This window comes from Akebia trifoliata, chromosome 3, assembly GCF_017979445.1.
Source record: "Akebia trifoliata isolate Shusen 1 chromosome 3, ASM1797944v1, whole genome shotgun sequence".
In the NCBI taxonomy this organism is placed as follows: domain Eukaryota; kingdom Viridiplantae; phylum Streptophyta; class Magnoliopsida; order Ranunculales; family Lardizabalaceae; genus Akebia; species Akebia trifoliata.
Window position 1 is genome coordinate 49426898 of NC_141377.1, and position 18794 is coordinate 49445691.

Consider the following 18794-nt stretch of genomic DNA (forward strand, 5'->3'; position numbering starts at 1 on the left):
GCATGTTGGCCAAATAGTCGATTGTCGAACGGGACTTATATATAGAACAGTATGGCCCACCATTTACTATAGTAATGGGAGATAAAGGTATCTTGTGTGGACCACACTTTATTACATTTTCTCTTACCCATTTAATTTTATTGTATTTCCTCTCCTCCATTTCTCCTTCCCTCCCTTTTGTCAATAATGTCCCTCTAACTATTTTTTTTTTCTACCATTTTAATCTTGAGAATATTTTAATAATACCATTCCAATTTTATTAATTTTACTTTTCTTCCCCTTTAACCTTCTTGAAGTTGTTTCCTCTAACTTGACCATCCCTTCCTCCATTTTTTCAATAATACCCCTCTAATTTTAACTACTATTTTTTTTTTACCCTTTAACCCTAATAATTTTTAATAATATTTTTTCAATTTTATTAATATTCAGTTTCTACTCCCTTAACCCCGAAAGAGGATGCCTGTGCGAACTCTAGTGTGTGTGTGTGTATTGTCATGTATCTAAGTGAGTAATTGTTTTTTAATTTTATTTTTACAAAAACTACAATTTTTTATGTCCTCAAGTTACGAAAGTGAGGCCATCTCTACCCATGATTCAAATTTTTACTCAATTTGAGTAAAACCCTCATTTGGTATGGAACACAGCAGTGGCAAAGGAATGGAACTCCTTGTGATCATATTTTAGTCAAATTTAAATTTGAGTCAAGAGTGGAGATGCTCTTAAATAATCAAATAGCAAATTTGGCCATATAATTTTATATCATTTTGATCAAATGAAGTACTTATGAAATTGCATACGGGTGGCAATCGTGGTACTAAGGTAGGATATTCAGTCTAAAATTTCATGAAATTTGGAATTAGGCCGTTTTATTAAACGGAAGTAATGCAACAAGACCTGTGTAACCTGTTCAGTAGGTTAAAACAAGTTGATGTCTCTTTATTGGACAGGATCTGTTTTCGAATTGTATTGGAGGATAATCTCAAAAATTGCAACCCATAAAATTAGCTATACAATCATTTTCCTAAGTAATAAAAATAGGATCTATTGAGTAAATTTTGTAGTATAAGTAGTCAATCTACCATTTAGGTAAAACGCGCCCATATATCTACAACTAATAAGGTGAACTTAGATATTTTCTCAAATATAAGTTGAGAAAAAGAAAAAGAAAAAGCAAATTTTGTGAAGAATGTCGAACAACTTGTAATACTCCATTAATCTATCCATGACCATAATTTTGACACATCTTTCTCTCTGACTTAGGCTAGGTTGTTAGTTTTTTCCCCTAAAATGGTTGGATACAAAAGAGCCCACGTGTAAGCATTAGAAATCACCCAAAATCCAAGTCCCTCTCTCTCTTACAAGAACACCACCTCAAAATCTCTCCTCTTTAACTTCTTTAAATTTATTTTACACCCTCAAATCTAATCTAGAAATACTCTTTTTATAATCTTTCACCTTAAAAACAGGATTGGGTAACCTTACTCACTCCTGCACTCCAGACCTTCTATTTATAATTAGACCAAGTTGAAGAAGATAAAAGAGAAACCATCATCAACTACCAAGCCAAAACTACATTAATAATGGCTTCTACAACCAATCCTCTTCTCTCCTCAGCTTTCTTTGGCACTCAACTCCATCTCTCTCCTCCAACACCAAAAACAACTGAATCCTCTCTACCACTATCCTTCCTCCTCTCTAAGAGAAAAACCTTAACAACTCAATCCCTTCTCAATAACAAAAAACCCAATTCAAAAATCCTCAATAACCTCCCATCCCAAGCCACCTTAGCTGCCCTAATTTTCTCCTCAATTTCCCAAACTACACCTTCAGCCTTTGCTCTAGACAACACTCCATCTTCTCCCCCTCCTCTAGAGATTCAAGCTGAAGCCACCAATCCCAACTCCTCCTCCTCCTCTTCTCCCTTCTCTCAAAACCTTCTCCTCACAGCCCCAAAACCCCAAACCCAATCCACATCTGATCTTCCAGAAGGTTCTCAATGGAGATACAGCGAATTTCTCAATGCTGTAAAGAAGGGAAAAGTCGAGAGAGTCCGATTCAGCAAAGACGGAAGCGGTCTCCAACTAACTGCCATCGATGGCCGTCGAGCCTCCGTAATTGTCCCCAACGACCCAGACCTCATCGACATACTTGCGATGAACGGTGTCGATATCTCCGTCTCGGAGGGTGATTCTGGCAATGGTCTCTTCAATTTTATAGGCAATCTTCTATTCCCAGTTCTTGCATTCGCTGGATTGTTCTTCCTGTTCCGTCGAGCCCAGGGAGGGCCCGGTGGACCAGGTGGGCTAGGAGGCCCGATGGATTTCGGGAGATCCAAGTCCAAATTCCAAGAGGTTCCCGAGACTGGAGTCACTTTTGGCGATGTTGCGGGCGCCGACCAGGCGAAATTGGAATTACAGGAGGTTGTTGATTTCTTGAAGAATCCCGACAAGTACACCGCCCTTGGAGCAAAGATTCCGAAAGGTTGTTTATTGGTAGGACCACCTGGAACTGGGAAGACCCTTTTGGCTCGGGCGGTGGCAGGTGAGGCTGGTGTGCCATTTTTCTCATGTGCCGCATCAGAGTTTGTTGAATTGTTTGTTGGGGTTGGAGCGTCAAGAGTTCGGGATTTGTTTGAGAAAGCGAAGTCGAAAGCACCTTGCATTGTGTTTATTGATGAGATTGATGCGGTGGGTAGGCAGCGTGGGGCGGGACTTGGAGGTGGTAATGATGAGAGAGAGCAGACTATCAATCAGCTTTTGACAGAGATGGATGGATTCTCGGGTAATAGTGGAGTGATCGTGTTGGCCGCGACTAACAGGCCTGATGTACTTGATGCAGCATTGTTGCGGCCAGGGAGGTTCGATAGGCAGGTTACTGTGGACAGACCCGACGTGGCTGGTAGAGTGAAGATCCTCCAGGTTTGTTTTAACTCTTCTTTAGTTTTCTTCATATTTCAATTCTTAGTGAGTTAGCATATCTCTTGTGTCAATAGAATCTAATTATTGCTTAAATTTCATGTGTTAGAAACAAAATATTTGTTATTAAAATTAAGGCTCAATCTATACAGGTCCTAGTGTTTCCATTACTGGGAACTGTTAGGAGATGTCTCCAAAATACAATCCATGTGTTAATTTGAATGATCTTCTAGTCTCAACTCTCAACTATTAACCTGTTTCAAGTCTTTGATGGATAAACAGACAATTTATATACTCATTATTAAGATAAATAAATAAAAATTAAAAGAAGTGGCCACCCAAAGGACATGGGTGGAGAGAGTGAAAATAGATAGGAACAAGCTTTCAATAATAGAAGACGTGGCTTTGGATAGAGTGGAATAGTGCAACAAGATTCATTTAGCCTACCCCAAAATTTGGGATGAAGCTTTGATGTGATGATGAAATAAAAAATTTAAGACCTAAAAAAAATTGATAGTCACTAAACGTGGTTTAATGGTTAAAACTATCTTTGGAATGGATTTTCCATTGCCACCAACACCTCGAGATCACCATCTTGTGCTCAAAGTATGCTCTTTTCTTTAGGCATTGATGTGTTGTCTGCTAAAGAGCCTCCGACGCTTAAGTTAGATTTTCGGTAAGAATAGCAAAAATTATTCATCCCTTAAACTAACGTATCCCTCCCCTATTTATAAGTCTACCTTCATTAAACTCTAATTTGGCCATTTTCTTCCATTATGTCCCTCCCAATATCTACCCCTTGATCTCTTAGTGACCCATGATTATCCTTTTTCGGGATTTATGCTGTCAATTACGCACCTGGATCATCATCCTGACCAAGAAGACAAAATATCCCAATGATCCAGAATGCATATAGTTTTTACCTCACACAGACCCACTATTTTACTAGTTTCAATTGGAACCAATCTGACCAAACAAAACAGATCACTGGTTCAAGTTGTTAGATGGAAATTTCCTAGATAGGCTTAGGTGATTCCAAATTAAGTCATTTACATTTCACATAAACATTTTTCAACATCGGTGGATGCTAGTTTGTTCCATTAACACCCCCTTTTGTATAACAGGTTCACTCCAGGGGAAAGGCCCTTGCAAAAGATGTGGACTTTGACAAGATCGCAAGAAGAACCCCCGGTTTTACTGGAGCAGACTTGCAAAACCTGATGAATGAAGCAGCCATTCTTGCAGCTAGGCGAGACCTCAAAGAGATTAGCAAGGATGAGATCTCTGATGCTCTGGAGAGAATAATTGCTGGTCCCGAGAAGAAGAATGCAGTTGTTTCAGAAGAGAAGAAGAAACTTGTTGCTTACCACGGTATATACAATACTGGCCATTCTGTCATGCATGTTACTTTCTTGTAGTGAACTATATATGAATGGTCATTAAGTATCTATCAACCTGTGTATGCTTGCTTGAGTTGTATTGCAGAGGCTGGTCATGCTCTCGTAGGTGCACTTATGCCTGAATATGATCCCGTTGCCAAAATCTCCATCATTCCTCGTGGCCAAGCTGGTGGCCTAACCTTTTTTGCTCCAAGTGAAGAGAGGCTTGAGTCTGGGCTATATAGCAGAAGCTACCTCGAGAATCAGATGGCTGTTGCTCTGGGTGGAAGGTTTGATTTGCAACCATTATCCCTAGTCTTCCTCACACACGATAATATGTGTAGATTACTTAATTGAGACCAATTTTGGGGCCCCAATAGGCATCCCATATTTATACACCTGGCCAACAATTTATCTATCCAACCACAGTATCATCTAATGAATGAACCATAGGCCAAAATTTGGAACTAAACGAACAATCCTGACTATCCAATGTATGGACTTATACTCCATTTATTTTTTTAATCATTGGGTTGAATGCAGTAGTGAATGTGTACAATATTGGACACAAGAATGAAATAATACCCGTAACCAGGGTTTCAAGTTTCACTGTCTTGGAATGTTTCGACCAAAACATTCCAGTTTTGGTAAATCTTGGATTGTTTCAATGTCTAGTTGAGACAGTTGGTTTTTCTCCTGGCCGAGACATTGCCCATAACAGCAGATGCTTAGGTTCTAGACAATATGAAAATCTTCCCTTTAGTGCTCACTGTCCCCAACAATGCAGGGTTGCCGAAGAGGTGATATTTGGAACGGAGAACGTGACCACCGGTGCATCAAATGACTTCATGCAAGTTTCTCGGGTAGCAAGGCAGATGGTTGAGAGGTTTGGCTTCAGCAAGAAGATTGGGCAGGTTGCCATTGGTGGACCTGGAGGAAACCCCTTCTTGGGTCAACAGGTAAGGGATTAGAATTTTGTTAGACAGGCATGTTCATCCCACGTCATCCTCTTCACCCTCATCTCTATTTCATATATTTATTTATTTTGATTGGTTCTGTTGCATAATATTGGTTTTACATATGTTCGATGTTTCACTTACAGATGTCTTCCCAAAAGGATTACTCCATGGCAACCGCTGATGTGGTGGACGCAGAGGTGAGGCAATTAGTGGAGAAGGCGTACTCAAGGGCCACGCAGATCATTACAACCCACATTGACATTCTACACAAGCTTGCTGAGCTCCTCATTGAGAAGGAGACCGTTGACGGGGAAGAGTTCATGAGCCTATTCATCGATGGCAAGGCTGAGCTGTATGTTGCCTAGACCACCAAGCACCATTGCGCTCTTGAAAATCTTTGTTTATTCTATGTTCCAAATATATGCATCATTTTCTTCTTTTCTGTAAGCTTGTTATATACACATTTGGAACCAGATAATTAATATCATCAAATGGAGAGAAAAAAAAACAATACATTCATAAATGTTCAAATTAACAAGTGTTTCTCGCTCCCCATATTACATTTTCCTAGTAGGGGACTTGAATTTCCAACTCAAATTGCACATCGCTTGGGTGTGTTGTTGTCAATAACGGGTGAGGATGAAGTTGATTCTCAAGATCCTCTCCCACCTCGTTGCTTCTTTTCTTCTAGTCCAGCAGCTTCCTTCAACATGTCAGCTGCATCTTTATGCATGTCCAGCTTGGCAAGGGCAACTGCCTGCATGTAGAAAGCAGTGGGCCATTCTGGGTAGACACATTGTGCTTGCATTGCATCTCGAAGGGCCGCATCTGGTTGGTCACAAAGAAGATGGCAAAGACTCCGCCTTGCATAGACTGTCGGTGAAACCATTGTTCCAACATCTATGAACTGCATATTGGATGTGGGTAGAAATCAAAATTATTGAAATCCAAAATTCTATACAATTATTTATTGTCACCCACTAATTAAGATGTCCAGATCAATTGATTGGTGAGATTGTGCAAATTATAGAATAACATTTGAAAAAAATAAATTATAATACCTGTGAATAACAATCAATTGCAGTTTTAAAGTCTTTATCACGAAATGCAAAGTCCCCACGCTTCCTTGCCTCCAGCATATCTCTCATTTGTTGTGTCCACTCTTGGAAAGACAACTGAAAAAACCCACATACAAATAAACCTGAGCCTAGAATTTGCCAATATGCATATGCCACTCTTTTTTTATATATAGAAATCAATACCTCATTGGTTCCTTCGTCGTCTCTGTAATGTGTCGTTACTAAAATCTGATGGATAGCAGTCAAGTCCATTCTTTGACAGGCCTCGCCCATTGGTGAAAGTGGGTGCTGAGGAGTAGGAGGGGCATCCTCATGCTTGGGAATGCCCAGCATCAAATAAGATGAAACCTGCATCCCAAGAACTTAGGTGATCAACAATCTTAAGATTTAAATGAACATAACCTGAATATGCAGATTCCCATCAATCTATATTGAGATGTTTTAAAGGGCAGATATTATGACCCTTTGTTGAGGAGGAGACTATTTTCTATGCCCTAATAGACTTGGGTAGGCTCAAATTAGCTTAACAGAAAAGAAACTGCTGATCCATCAAGAAGATTACACTGTCATTTTCTTTTTCTTTTTCTTTTTTTTTTTTTCTTTTTTTTTTCTTTCCCATGACTAAATATAGAATAAAAACAGGGAAAACATTACAATTAATGGCATGGTCAAGAAGAAAAACATTTATTGTAAATAATCTGAGATTTTTCTCAAATGATCTGTCATTCATCTATTCAAAAGAAGAAGAAAAGTCCAAGTCATTAAACATTTAAGAAAGCAGAAGTTAATACTTTTATCATTCACCAAAAGTCCCAAATTCAACAAACCTTATAAGAAATTTATGAAAATTGAGTATTATTTATTTTCAAAAATGTTTTAAGGGAAAGCAAAATTGATATTTTTTTTTCTTCTTCACTCTGGTACTTAAATGGCCAAATTAGCAAAACACAGCATTTTCAATTTATTGGGATCCCCCTCTTTGGCTTGGGTGATGTCAGTGAACACCCTCCGTCTGGCAAGGTTAGTGGTTTGCTCACATGGTCAAGTTGTCCGCCAAAACGCATATTACTCTTTCCAACCAACAAAGACCAATTTTTCAGCCAAGTCACAACATAGGTCCTTCAGATCCACCTCAATTGTTAGTCTTTTAAGTCTTTTAACTCTGTGAAAACTTTAGCCATTGCACAGACATCTAATATCAAGAGAGAAAACATGTACATTCAGTAAGGAAAAGATAAAACTTACATCAGATTTTGTTTGCAGTGGGGCAAGGGTCGCAACAAGCTTCTTTGGATAGGGCCTTTCCCGAGGTTCATATCGCAAGCATTGAGAGGCAAGGTCAACAACCACAGTTGATTCTTCTGTTGAAAAGTTTCCCTCTAAATGTGAATCCATTAAGAGAGGGATATTCTTGCCCCGTATCATATCAAGAGCCTACATGGATACATAGAAAGATCAATCAAATAAATGGGTGCTCATATTTTTATTTCAAACTTGAGCGCACATCAGGAAAAATTCTAACTAAACCAAAATTTTCATTCTAAGTAATTGTCATTTTAAACAGATACAATGGAGTACTCAAAGACTAGGATGAAATAACAGTTAGGTTCAATGAAGAATTTGTTCTTATAAGTGCTTCAAAGCTCCTATATGCAAAGAATCAAATGAAACAATAGCTTAAAAACCAAAACATTCCATGACTAAATGTTGATATTCAACAATCTCTTCCCTATTATGCAATCTCCTTGGAGCTTTTCAAGAAGGTAATTAGAAATATAGAGAATCAAATGAAACAATAGTTTTAAAACTAAAACATTCCAAGATTATATGATGTCATTCAATAATCTCATCCCTTTTACGTGAACTCCTTAAAGATTTTCAAGAAGGAAATATAAACTGATCTAGAACAGAGATTACAATCCCATATATCGTAGCACTCAGTCGAGCCAATCCTAAAGCCAGAAGGCACTAATGTATTGCTTGTATAATATAAAATGGCCACGCTGAAGGAATTTCAACATAGAGAAGAGAACATTGGCCCCATTATTGAATAAGAAATCTTCACAAACTAAGAATGGTTCTCTCATCTACACTGACCACTATCCCATGTACTATTCATAGTACTTGGTCAAACCAATCCTAAAGCCAGAAAGCACCAATGTACTGCTTTATAAAATAAAGAATACTGCTGAAGTGACCTCAGGCTGGAACCTCAAATCGCACTTCTTGACATGGAAGTGTAAGGGAATCATAGATGCTTTTCATTGAGATACAAGTGAAAAATCATCTATGGTTCCTATCCACTTTCACATCAAGAAGTGCGATATAAGGTTCCAGCCTGAGGTCACTCGGCACAACTTTAAAATAAAATGTTACGCTGAGAGAAATTCAACATAGGGAAGAGATCATGTGGCAGCCCATATTTGATAACAAATCTTCTTAAAGTAACTATAACTTCCAAACCTCTTAATGATGGTCATTTCATTACCATAAATAGTAGTAACAGTAAACAAGTGATGATATACCAAAAGGCATAGAGGTATTATATTCCTTAGAATAGGGAAACCATACCTCACAATCTTATATTTTTTTGCCTAATAATCAAACACCATCACCTTACCTCATCTTCTTTGGATCAGCAACATGAATCATATTTTAGATTCAAATTCACATATTAAAAGGGAGGAAGAAAAAAAAAAAGCGTCCAAAGTAATCTTGTTTGCCAACATTTTAACAAATAAACGTCAAGCCACAAAATTAAAAAACATTTAGGTTAAACTATGACCAATTAGATGGAAATAGAAGAAAAAGAACCAGGAAAACTCGAAACTTCGAAAATGTTCAAAATCAAGCCATGCAACTTCCTCTCCATGGTAAAGGCCAAATATATTACTACTTTCACATTCAGGATATAAAGTTCTAAAATAAGAGAAAATAGGGTAGAATATCTAGACAGTACAAAATCCATTTATCATGAGACATGTCAAGTTATAGACCTGAAAACCAGTGTCAACTGAAATAAGAAAGTTGACCCAACATTTTCCTTTTTTTTTTTCCTTTCTTGAAATGCCAAACAGCAACAAGTATCATGGGGTGTTGAATGTGTGTTTTTCTCAATGATAAATTTGAAAAATGCATACAAACAGAATGAATGTGATGTAGATAGGCTTACCAATACTTATCTTAATGCTTATGATCGAGTTTAGATACATCGAAGAAAAAAATCAGCAGCATTGACAAAGTCAACTATGGTTGAACAAGTCAACTTGACCCAAGCTTTGACCAGTCCACAAGACCTAGTCCAACTTCTCTTAAGACTCTTTCTTTTATTGAATTTTTATTTTTTAAGATGCTTACGTAATCCTAGTTAATTTCTATTTCAATTTTAGAAAAAAAAATTCCTAGTTAGTTTCTAATTTGTTTTATATTTAAAATTCGTTTTTATTATTTAGGTTATAATTAGAAGTCATTTTAGATGTCCAAATTGAGATTTAGTAGGATTAGAAGGTTAATAATATGTCATAAATAGACTAGGAAATTACTTTTTAGTATTTTAGAAGGTTTCTAAGTTGTTATAGAGTTATCTATATAAGGAGCTCCAATAAACAAATTCAGCAAAGTTAGTTTTTTTTAAGATTGATTAATAAAAGAAAAATAAAACTGCTTCCCTTTCTTTGTTTTTTTATTATTTTTATTCTGAATATAAGAACCCGATATTAATTCTTAATTTTAGTGTTTGTGATTGACTTCCATCAATCTCAAACCTAGATTGAAGTTTCTAGTCTGTTTTACTCAACATTAAGATTCTTCATGACTCCTAGTTCTTGGGATTTCACCCTATAACCAGATTTTTAACATAAACTCTAAGTTTGTGTGTTCTACCCTACATCAGAATGACATTTGCATTAGTACACAAAGCAAAGATATAAATATAAAGGATGAGTAGAAAATAGAAGTTGCATTACATCTAGATTCACAAGTAGAAGCTCCCTCAGTATCAGAGAATAAATAGAAACAATGCAAAGCAAAAGGTGCAATCTGTAACATCTGTTTAATTCCCTGAGTAACAATGGAAGACAAACAGAGAGAAATTCAGGTAGGCAAAGGTGCAAGTTCGGCTCAAAGTTAGCCAAACTGACCCAATCATATTTTCTCTACATCCTGAACAAGAAAAATGCTGCTTAGATCCAAAACTTTTTTTTGTGTGTGGGTGGGTGGTGGGGGTGGGAGGGGGGAGGGAGCTAATAGAATATGAAGCCTCCAAAGATGAACTCCAATTTTTTCTTAGTTAACTAATCATAGCCAGCCCATTTCTGCAGTTTATTGAACTATAGAACAGATAGAAGAGTATCATAGAAATATATTTGTAATATAAACTTGCACTTCACTTGAATGGATTATAGATATGAAAAACTTACATGAGTTGGAGGGATGTGTTTTCCACTAAGAAGATCTAAAAGGATGGTGCCAAAGCTAAAGATAACACTTTCAGGAGTAACCCTCCCTACAAGAAAGATAATATGATGATTGAAGAAGGATTAGTCAAGCCTGACATCTAATGATTTAATCTCTAATTCATCCATCAAGATATGGCAGCCATGTTGTGCAAACTGAGAAATAAGAACCTAGTGTATTTGAAAAATAAAAGCCGTTGCTACCCATAGATAACCAATATAAATGATCAGTGCTTCTTAAAAACAATGGAAGTGGTTCCTAGCTTTTTATCAAATAAATGCTGCATTATAACATAATTACCAGTATCTATCACGGAAAATACTACCACGATTTTGGAACTTTTTCTTCATATTCCTCAAAAGGACTAACAATTGTACAATTCAGAAATTGGTAACTAAAGTTACGAATGAACATGAAAGAAATATAATAAAATTATTGTGCCAAGGATTCCTCAGCAGTCCGCCTCAACATCAAAATCTATTGCCTACACTTTTACAGATATAAGTGCATCCTTGATTTATCTGTGAAGGAGTTCCTAATCTATGGGTAGTTATATCTCGTGGATACGGATATGTGAGCCAATACTAGGCACAGGTACAAGTTAAATAGAATATGCTTCATAATATGGAGTATAGATAATGGACGGATTTAAAACCTGGTAAAATGTAAATACCGGAAACACTTTTGGATGTAGGGAAAAGAAAATAAAAATATCCCCTTCTGTAATATAATGCCTATATAGTAATAAAAGAAAATTTCCACATACAGAAAGCTGACACATTTACACCCTTGATGTATCAACTTATTTTACAATTTCTCCTACTAAAACTAACGCATATAGCATATGATATATGTTAGCAAACAGTAGGCGCTGTAAAAGTTATTATACATTATGACAAAAGGCACTTAATTCTTTTGACATGTCATTGAGTGCATGACGCCAGCATTGAATTTGATGCTTACAATTTATTATAGAACAACAGTTCTCAACTTAATTGCAAGTAACTTCATGTCGACGAACCTCCCCTGATTCACAACTAAGTCCCTCTCCACCCACTAGCTAATCTCCTCTTACTCTTAGATAGATACAACAAAATTATTCAATAGATATTGTATCTTTATAGTTTTTAGTGCTTTTAATGTCTAATTATTCGCATGCGGGCATGCACAATCACCGTCAAAGCCTAATCCCAAATATGTGGGTGCATGTGTATAAAGTTTGTAAGAATTTTTTTTCTTATGGTTGGTAATGTCGGAACCAACTGGTTTTTGGTGATGTTGATCATAAAGCCAAAGACGACAGAGCATATAGTAGGATTGTCCAACATGATCTCCCCACCACTGAAGGTATATTTTGATAGACTTGTGTGTATAATTTTAACGAAGGCTTGTTTCCCCTAGGACAGTTATATTTTGAAGGACCAGAGAGTGAATAATTTACCCAAAGGCTTAGTACCTCTTAAAGGGAAATGATGAAACAAAATCCTGTTCTCACCCTTAACTGCCAAAACATTTTCCTCAATACATTTCTTACCAAGGGCCACAAAATTATTCTTATATGGAATTTATAGATCATCATTCCTGAGATTAGTATCTTTTTGCTTTAAAAACCAACATCTGTCGAGGTTTTACGTTTCAATAGAGACTGAGTTGACACCCTAAGAATAGTCTTGTTTGGTTGTCACCAACAGCCACTTGCGAGTTCATCATGATTTAAATTCTTAAAAAGAAACCAAAGAACTAGTTGATTCATGATACGGGAAGAATTGACTCTTAACTCATTTTGTGTGTGTGTGTGAGAGTGTGTGCGCGTGCGGGTGGGGCTGGTCTATGTTATTACCATTCACATACTTTACCAACTCACTAAGTTGACCGGTTCAAATTCTAAAGAATATTTAATTGCTTCAAACATCATTTTTTAAGTTTATTGATGCATTATTTTGGGTTGTCCCGGCATGTCAGAACATTTAATTGTCTCAAGGTTTGTCTCGGATTTTTCCAAATCAAGAAAAACATTTGAGATGAGATTTTAAAAAACATAGTATACTCTAGGTTGTCAACCTTCAGTAAATAATGATATTCTTAAAAAAACAAAACAGTCAAACCCTTACTCTGTAGGTTGTCAACCTCCATCAATTATTAGCTGTACTACGAGAGTCATTAGCATGGAGCATCAAATAAAGAATGGAGATTGCCTCGGGCTCTACTATTCTCTGAATGGATCAATGAGTAGGCCTTGGATTGCTACTCAGAGACTTTTAAGCATATACTGTTCTGAGAGAGGTTCAAATACTTGTAAACCAATTTGAGGATGCCTCCACAGACCAAACATTTGATAAACCAGTAGATTTTCTTGCAATTTTTGTAATTTCTTCAAGTCGTTATGTTTTGCCGTATAGAGCTTCCCGAAACCCTTGAATGTGTTGTTCAGGAAGGAACATAAACATATACACCCATTGCTAGCCTATACCCATTCCTACATTCCTCTAGTAAAGCAAACTTGAAAATCCAAATTGAATGAAATCTGATTACTATGTGGCTTCACACAATCTTCATATTTCCTTAAAATGAGACTACATAAGTTATATACTTAAACACAACTACATCTATATATATAACCATTGTATGAAGAAAGAAGTGTAATTATTTCTAAGGGGTAACCATTTGAAGTGCCAACTTAGCTAAGTGGTAAGATGTGTGGAGTGTTGTTCCCACATCTTAGGTTCAAATTCCCTTGAACCCAATTTCATTTGCTAACCACTAACCCTATACCTATATAAAAAAAAAGTGTAATTCAGAGCCAGAAAATATACAAATTCAGAACCCAAGATAAGTGCATACCATTTTTTTGATACTCTGGAGGTGTGTAGGCAAGATTTGTACTATAACTTTTCCCATCCCTGCTATTTTTCATAAGTCCAAAACACGAAAGCCGCGGATCACCATCCTACAAGAAGAAATAGAATCATAACTTAAAGGTAGAAAACAATTTATGCACTCCTGTTGGTAATTAATCAATATTGATTATCACTCAAATGCAATGGAAATAGAAAATCATGTTTGAAATTATTGTAAATACGATAAAACAAACAGTAAATTAGAGGAAACAGATGTATTACAACACCTCATCAAAAAGAACCCTATAAGCATTCAGGTCATGATACAACTGTCGGCCTTCAGTACTACAATAATCTAAAGCTTCAGCAATATACAAAGCAACTCTTAACCGCATCGCCCACTCAATGGTTTGATTTTCCCCTGTCAAGAAAAAAAAAACATAATTCTATGTCACATAAACTGCAGTACAATTTTCACAGAAATTTGGAGGGGAACTTGTTTGCAATATAGCAACATGCACACAGCAACCAATATACATTCGATAGAAAGACAAGACATCCAGCTATACCAGCTCTTAATGAAACAACAAAAGTTTCACAAACTTCACAATTATTTAGGACGCTTGTATCTAAAATCAAGAAAGATAAGGCACTTTATGAAGAAATCCAAACATAATTCAGTTTCTGAAACTAAATGTAGTTGCTTTGATCTAGCAGATGTATCGGATCCATTCTGTCTAATAAATCTTATTCGAGCATTATCTAATTAGTATCACTATTGAGCTCTAGAGATGGACAACAAACCGAAGTTATAAACCAGACTTAGGTAAATTCTTCTGCCAGTCTTCCAACATCTCACCATTAAACCCAATCATATAAATATTTCATTTAAATGAATTTATTTGGCCGAGGATTAAAACTAAACAGAATACACCCATTACAGTTTGAACCAAAAAATGTCGAAATTCAATCAAATTAGAACCAAATCAAACACATACAGTGGAATAGATGCTTGGCGAGGGTATCATTGGGCATGTACTCGGCAACGAGTAACCTCCAATCACCGTCGCAGCAGTACCCAATCAAGTTGGCAAGCCTCCTATGCCGCAACTTACCGAAGCCCCATGCCTCATCCTGAAACCCGGAAAATTAAATTTAAAAAGAAAATCAAACACATTGAAACAGCAAATTAAAAGGGGAATGAGAATTGTTGGTGAGTACCGCGAATTGCTTGGGATCGGGCCAGGCCATTTTGGTGAATTTCTTGACGGCAATCCATCGTCGATTCTGGAGACGACCTTTGTAGACGATATTAGGAGCTTTTTCGCCGCTTTCGGAGACGATGAAGTCGGAGCTGAAGTTGTTGGTGGCGGTTTTGAGGTCGGAGAGAGAGAACTCGGAGAAAGGTGGGATTCCACCGGCGGTGGTTGAATCCGATGAATCGGCGGACGGAGGAGGGTGGTTGAATGGAGGGGTTTGGTTCTGGTTGTTGTTGTTGTGGTGGTGGTGGTGGTGGTTCTCTGGGCGATTTCTTGTTAATAGGGACGATTCACAGCAACCCATGACTCAGTAGTTTTTGGCCTCACGAGTCACACCTTTGTCGTTCTTCTAAGAGAGGAACCATTAAAGGCATCTGAGAGAGAGAGAGATCTAAATCGATGATGATGGATTGGGTGAAATGGGGGAATCCCTCCTCTCTGTCTTTGTCTCTCTCTCTCTCTCTCTCTTCTCTCTCTTCCGGATCGAGGTTTGGTTTTTTGGGATCAATTTCTCGCGATATTTTGAGGATGATTGAGATGGAAGAAGGGGTGGGTGGTAATCCTGGTGGCGCGTCCAACACAGTAACGGTCATTTGAATAGTATCTTCAAATTCACTCCTGTATTATGGTATATTTGTAAGTATGCCCCTAAATATTTTTATTATAAATAAATTAAATAAGTGTGGGTAGGGAAGGGTGTCAATTAGGAAAATATTCAAATTAAAAATACATTAATATCAATAACATTGCAAATTTCGAGGAAACAAAATGTTAATGTCCCTTATTTTTCTTTAACATTTGGTGAGAGAATAATCGTTCATGCAATTGTTTAATATGGAACTATCAAATGTTATGAATCAACCCAATACTCCAACTATAATCTTCTAATTAATAAGCGACAATAATTTTATAAATAAATAAAAAAAAATATTCAGAAAGTAAATGAGTGGTGAAATAGCTACAATAAATTTCTTTTTTATTATTTCTACTTCTTTTTTTATTGATAAGTTTCTCTTTAAAGTGCTAAATAATTCAATACTTGCGAGATTTGAACCTAGGTGTCTAGTATCGTCATCCAAAGATTTTATCAAAAAAGCTAGTTGGCACCTGTAAGTTATGCTATTGTTAATTGTAAAAAATTACATTTCCAATAAAACTATAAAAAGTCTTTTATAATTTATTTTAAATAATTTCTTTAATGGGATTTTTTCGTAAACAATTTTGTTAGAACTTCTTCCAGGTATTATTATTAGGGTTTCAAATTAGAAAGAGTCATGATAAACTTACTCAATTGATGTGGCATGTGGACAGAAGCATAGATTTTTTTTCTCAAGATATACAAGGAAAAAATCGAAGGTTTTGTGCAACTTCCATGTCATTTGTGTGTTTTAAGTGTCCATTTTTTAGTCAATTTATCAATACTCAATTGAAAATTATAGCAATTATAATTTTTTTAAAGAAATTAATTATTAGACTATTGGACATATAGGTAGACATGGTTATTTAAAATAAGAGTGCTAATTTTATAACTCAAAAACTCACTGATATAGCATGTGTAAGAACAGTAGATTTTTCCCTTGCGATCCACAACTGTACATGTTTATGGGGATATGCAGTTGTGTATTCCATGGGAAAAAATAGGTGATTCTTGCACATGTCATGTCAATAAGTTTTTGAGTTATTTTGTCAGAGTTGAGTTAGAAAATCATTACACTTAAAATAAAAGTGACAGTGAACATTTTATACATTTAGGCAATTACTTTTAATATATATATATATGGATCAGGATTCGTGTACACACATATTTGCTCATATATCTATAACGTGTTTTGTCTTATGTGGGCTAAAAGTTTTGAATTGAGTTGATTTTTTGTGAGGATGATCTCTATGACGAGGATATCATCTTCACCAAAAATCAGCTAATTCTAAAACTTCTAACCCCATATTTATGAGTTGAAGAATCATGGACCGTCTACTTTTTGTAAATTACTTTTAACATTGTTAAAAAATTTGGATTGAGCTGATTTTTGGTGAGAATGATCTCCTCATCATAGAGATCATCCTCACCAAAAATCAGCTCAATCTAAAACTTTTAGTCATATAGGACAAAATACATTGTAAATATATGTGTATATATATATAGGGGGCGGTTCAAGGGCCATATGTAAAAACATATGAAAAAATAATGGTTTTTTCAAAATATGGGTTAGAGATTTTGGATTGAACTGATTTTTAGCGAGGATGGTCACTATGATGAGAAGATCATCCTCACAAAAAATCAGCTCAATCAGAAACTTCTAAATCCATTAAAAGTAATTTACAAATTATTGAAAAAAGTTAGTAACAAATCGACGGTCCACATTTTAAATCACTTTTAATGGGGTTAGAAGTTTCAGATTGGATTATTTTTTTTCCGGATGATCTTCCCATCATAGAGATCATCCTCACAAAAAATCAGCTCAATCCGAAACTTCTAACCTATATTTTGAAAATTTATTAGTGTTACATTATTTTTACATATGTTTTTTCATATGGCCTTTGATCCTGACCCATATATATATATATATATAGAGAGAGAGAGAGAGAGAGAAGATCAAGATCAAGATCAGCATACACATAAAGCTATTCATAAAACTACACGCGTGTTTTGTCTTATATGGGAAAAAAAGTTCTGAATGGGTTGATTTTCTTTTTTGTGAGGATGATCTCTATGGTGAAAGAATCATCCTCGCAAGAAATCAGCTCTTTCCAAAACTTCTAACCCCATTAAAAGTGGTTTACAAAAAATGGATTGTCCAAAATTCTTCAATTTGTAAACATGAGGTTAAAAGTTTTAGAATAGGCTGATTTTCGGTGATGATGATCTACTTAGCATAAAGATCATCCTCACAAAAAATCAGCTCATTCTGAACCTTTTTTGCTCATATAAGACAAAACACATTTGTAGCTTTATGAGTAGTTGTATGTGTATATGGATCTTGACCTATATATATAGGATTAGGATCCGTGTACACATATATTTACTCATATATCTACAACGTGTTTTGTCCTATGTGGGCTAAAAGCTTCTGATTAAGCTGATTTTTAGTGGGGATGAGCTGATTTTTGGTGAGGATGATCTCTATGACGAGGAGATCATCCCCACCAAAAATCAGTTAATTCTAAAACTTCTAACCCCATATTTATGAGTTAAAGAATCGTGGACCGTCCATTTTTAGTAAATCACTTTTGACAAGGTTAAAATTTTCAGATTGAGCTGATTTTTGGTGAGGATGATCTCCTCATCATAGAGATCATCCTCACAAAAAATCAGCTCAATTTGAAACTTTTACCCATTAGGACAAACACACATTGTAAATATATGAGTAGATATGTGTGTACATGAAACCTGATCTATATATTTATATGTATAGGTTAGGGTCAGTTAGGCAACCAACATTGAGGGAGCTACCAATTTGCCCTATATAGCTTAAAAGTTTCGAATCGAGCTGATTTTTTGTAGGGATGATCTCTTTGATGAGGATGTCATCCTCACAAAAAATCAGCCCAATCTAAATCTGCTAACCCCATCAAAAGTGAATAGAATTATGGACCGTTGATTTTTTACCGATAATTTGTAAATCAATTTTGATGAATTTAAAAGTTTCAAATTGGACTGATTTTTTGTGAGGATGATCTCCTCACACTAGAGTCACAAAAAATTAGCTCAATCCGAAACTTTTAAATCATATAGGAAAAAAATTGGCTCCCTAATGTAGGTTGTCGAAACGCCACCCTACATATAGGGTCCGTTCGGCACTCTACTATTTAACCTACATTTTACCTAACGTGTTTTGTCCTACATGGGTTAGAAGTTTTGGAATGGACTGATTTTTGGTGAGGATGATCTCTATGGTAAGAAGATCATCCTC

General features: G+C 36.0%; 2 protein-coding genes across 2 annotated transcripts; one reads left to right on the forward strand and one right to left on the reverse strand.

Moving 5' to 3' along the window:
- Window positions 1–1434: 1434 nt before the first annotated feature.
- On the forward strand, window positions 1435–5791 carry LOC147407645 (ATP-dependent zinc metalloprotease FTSH, chloroplastic). Its single transcript, XM_086436295.1, has 5 exons — window positions 1435–2918; window positions 4040–4286; window positions 4401–4584; window positions 5082–5253; window positions 5397–5791. Exons 1-5 carry the CDS (start codon window positions 1581–1583, stop codon window positions 5616–5618), a joined length of 2163 nt encoding a protein of 720 aa, XP_086292421.1. The 5' UTR covers window positions 1435–1580; the 3' UTR covers window positions 5619–5791.
- Window positions 5746–15378, reverse strand: LOC147407646 (serine/threonine-protein kinase BSK1-like). Its single transcript, XM_086436296.1, has 9 exons — window positions 14846–15378; window positions 14623–14758; window positions 13912–14045; window positions 13629–13734; window positions 10751–10836; window positions 7578–7766; window positions 6516–6680; window positions 6315–6428; window positions 5746–6160 (listed from the first exon to the last, which is right to left on the reverse strand). The coding sequence occupies exons 1-9, from the start codon at window positions 15185–15187 to the stop codon at window positions 5906–5908; spliced, it is 1527 nt and encodes a 508-aa protein (XP_086292422.1). The 5' UTR covers window positions 15188–15378; the 3' UTR covers window positions 5746–5905.
- Window positions 15379–18794: the final 3416 nt, after the last annotated feature.

Bases quoted from the DNA above. Each gene is read 5' to 3' on its own strand.
- LOC147407645 (XM_086436295.1), top strand. From the start codon at position 1,581: ATGGCTTCTACAACCAATCCTCTTCTCTCCTCAGCTTTCTTTGGCACT. The intron at 2,919-4,039 runs GTTTGTTTTAAC...TTTGTATAACAG, and splicing joins GTAGAGTGAAGATCCTCCAG to GTTCACTCCAGGGGAAAGGC. The intron at 4,287-4,400 runs GTATATACAATA...GTTGTATTGCAG, and splicing joins GAAACTTGTTGCTTACCACG to AGGCTGGTCATGCTCTCGTA.
- LOC147407646 (XM_086436296.1), bottom strand. From the start codon at position 15,187: ATGGGTTGCTGTGAATCGTCCCTATTAACAAGAAATCGCCCAGAGAAC. The intron at 14,046-14,622 runs GTATGTGTTTGA...TTTTCTTGACAG, and splicing joins CGCCAAGCATCTATTCCACT to GGGAAAATCAAACCATTGAG. The intron at 10,837-13,628 runs GTATGCACTTAT...TCTTTCTTGTAG, and splicing joins TCCAGAGTATCAAAAAAATG to GGAGGGTTACTCCTGAAAGT.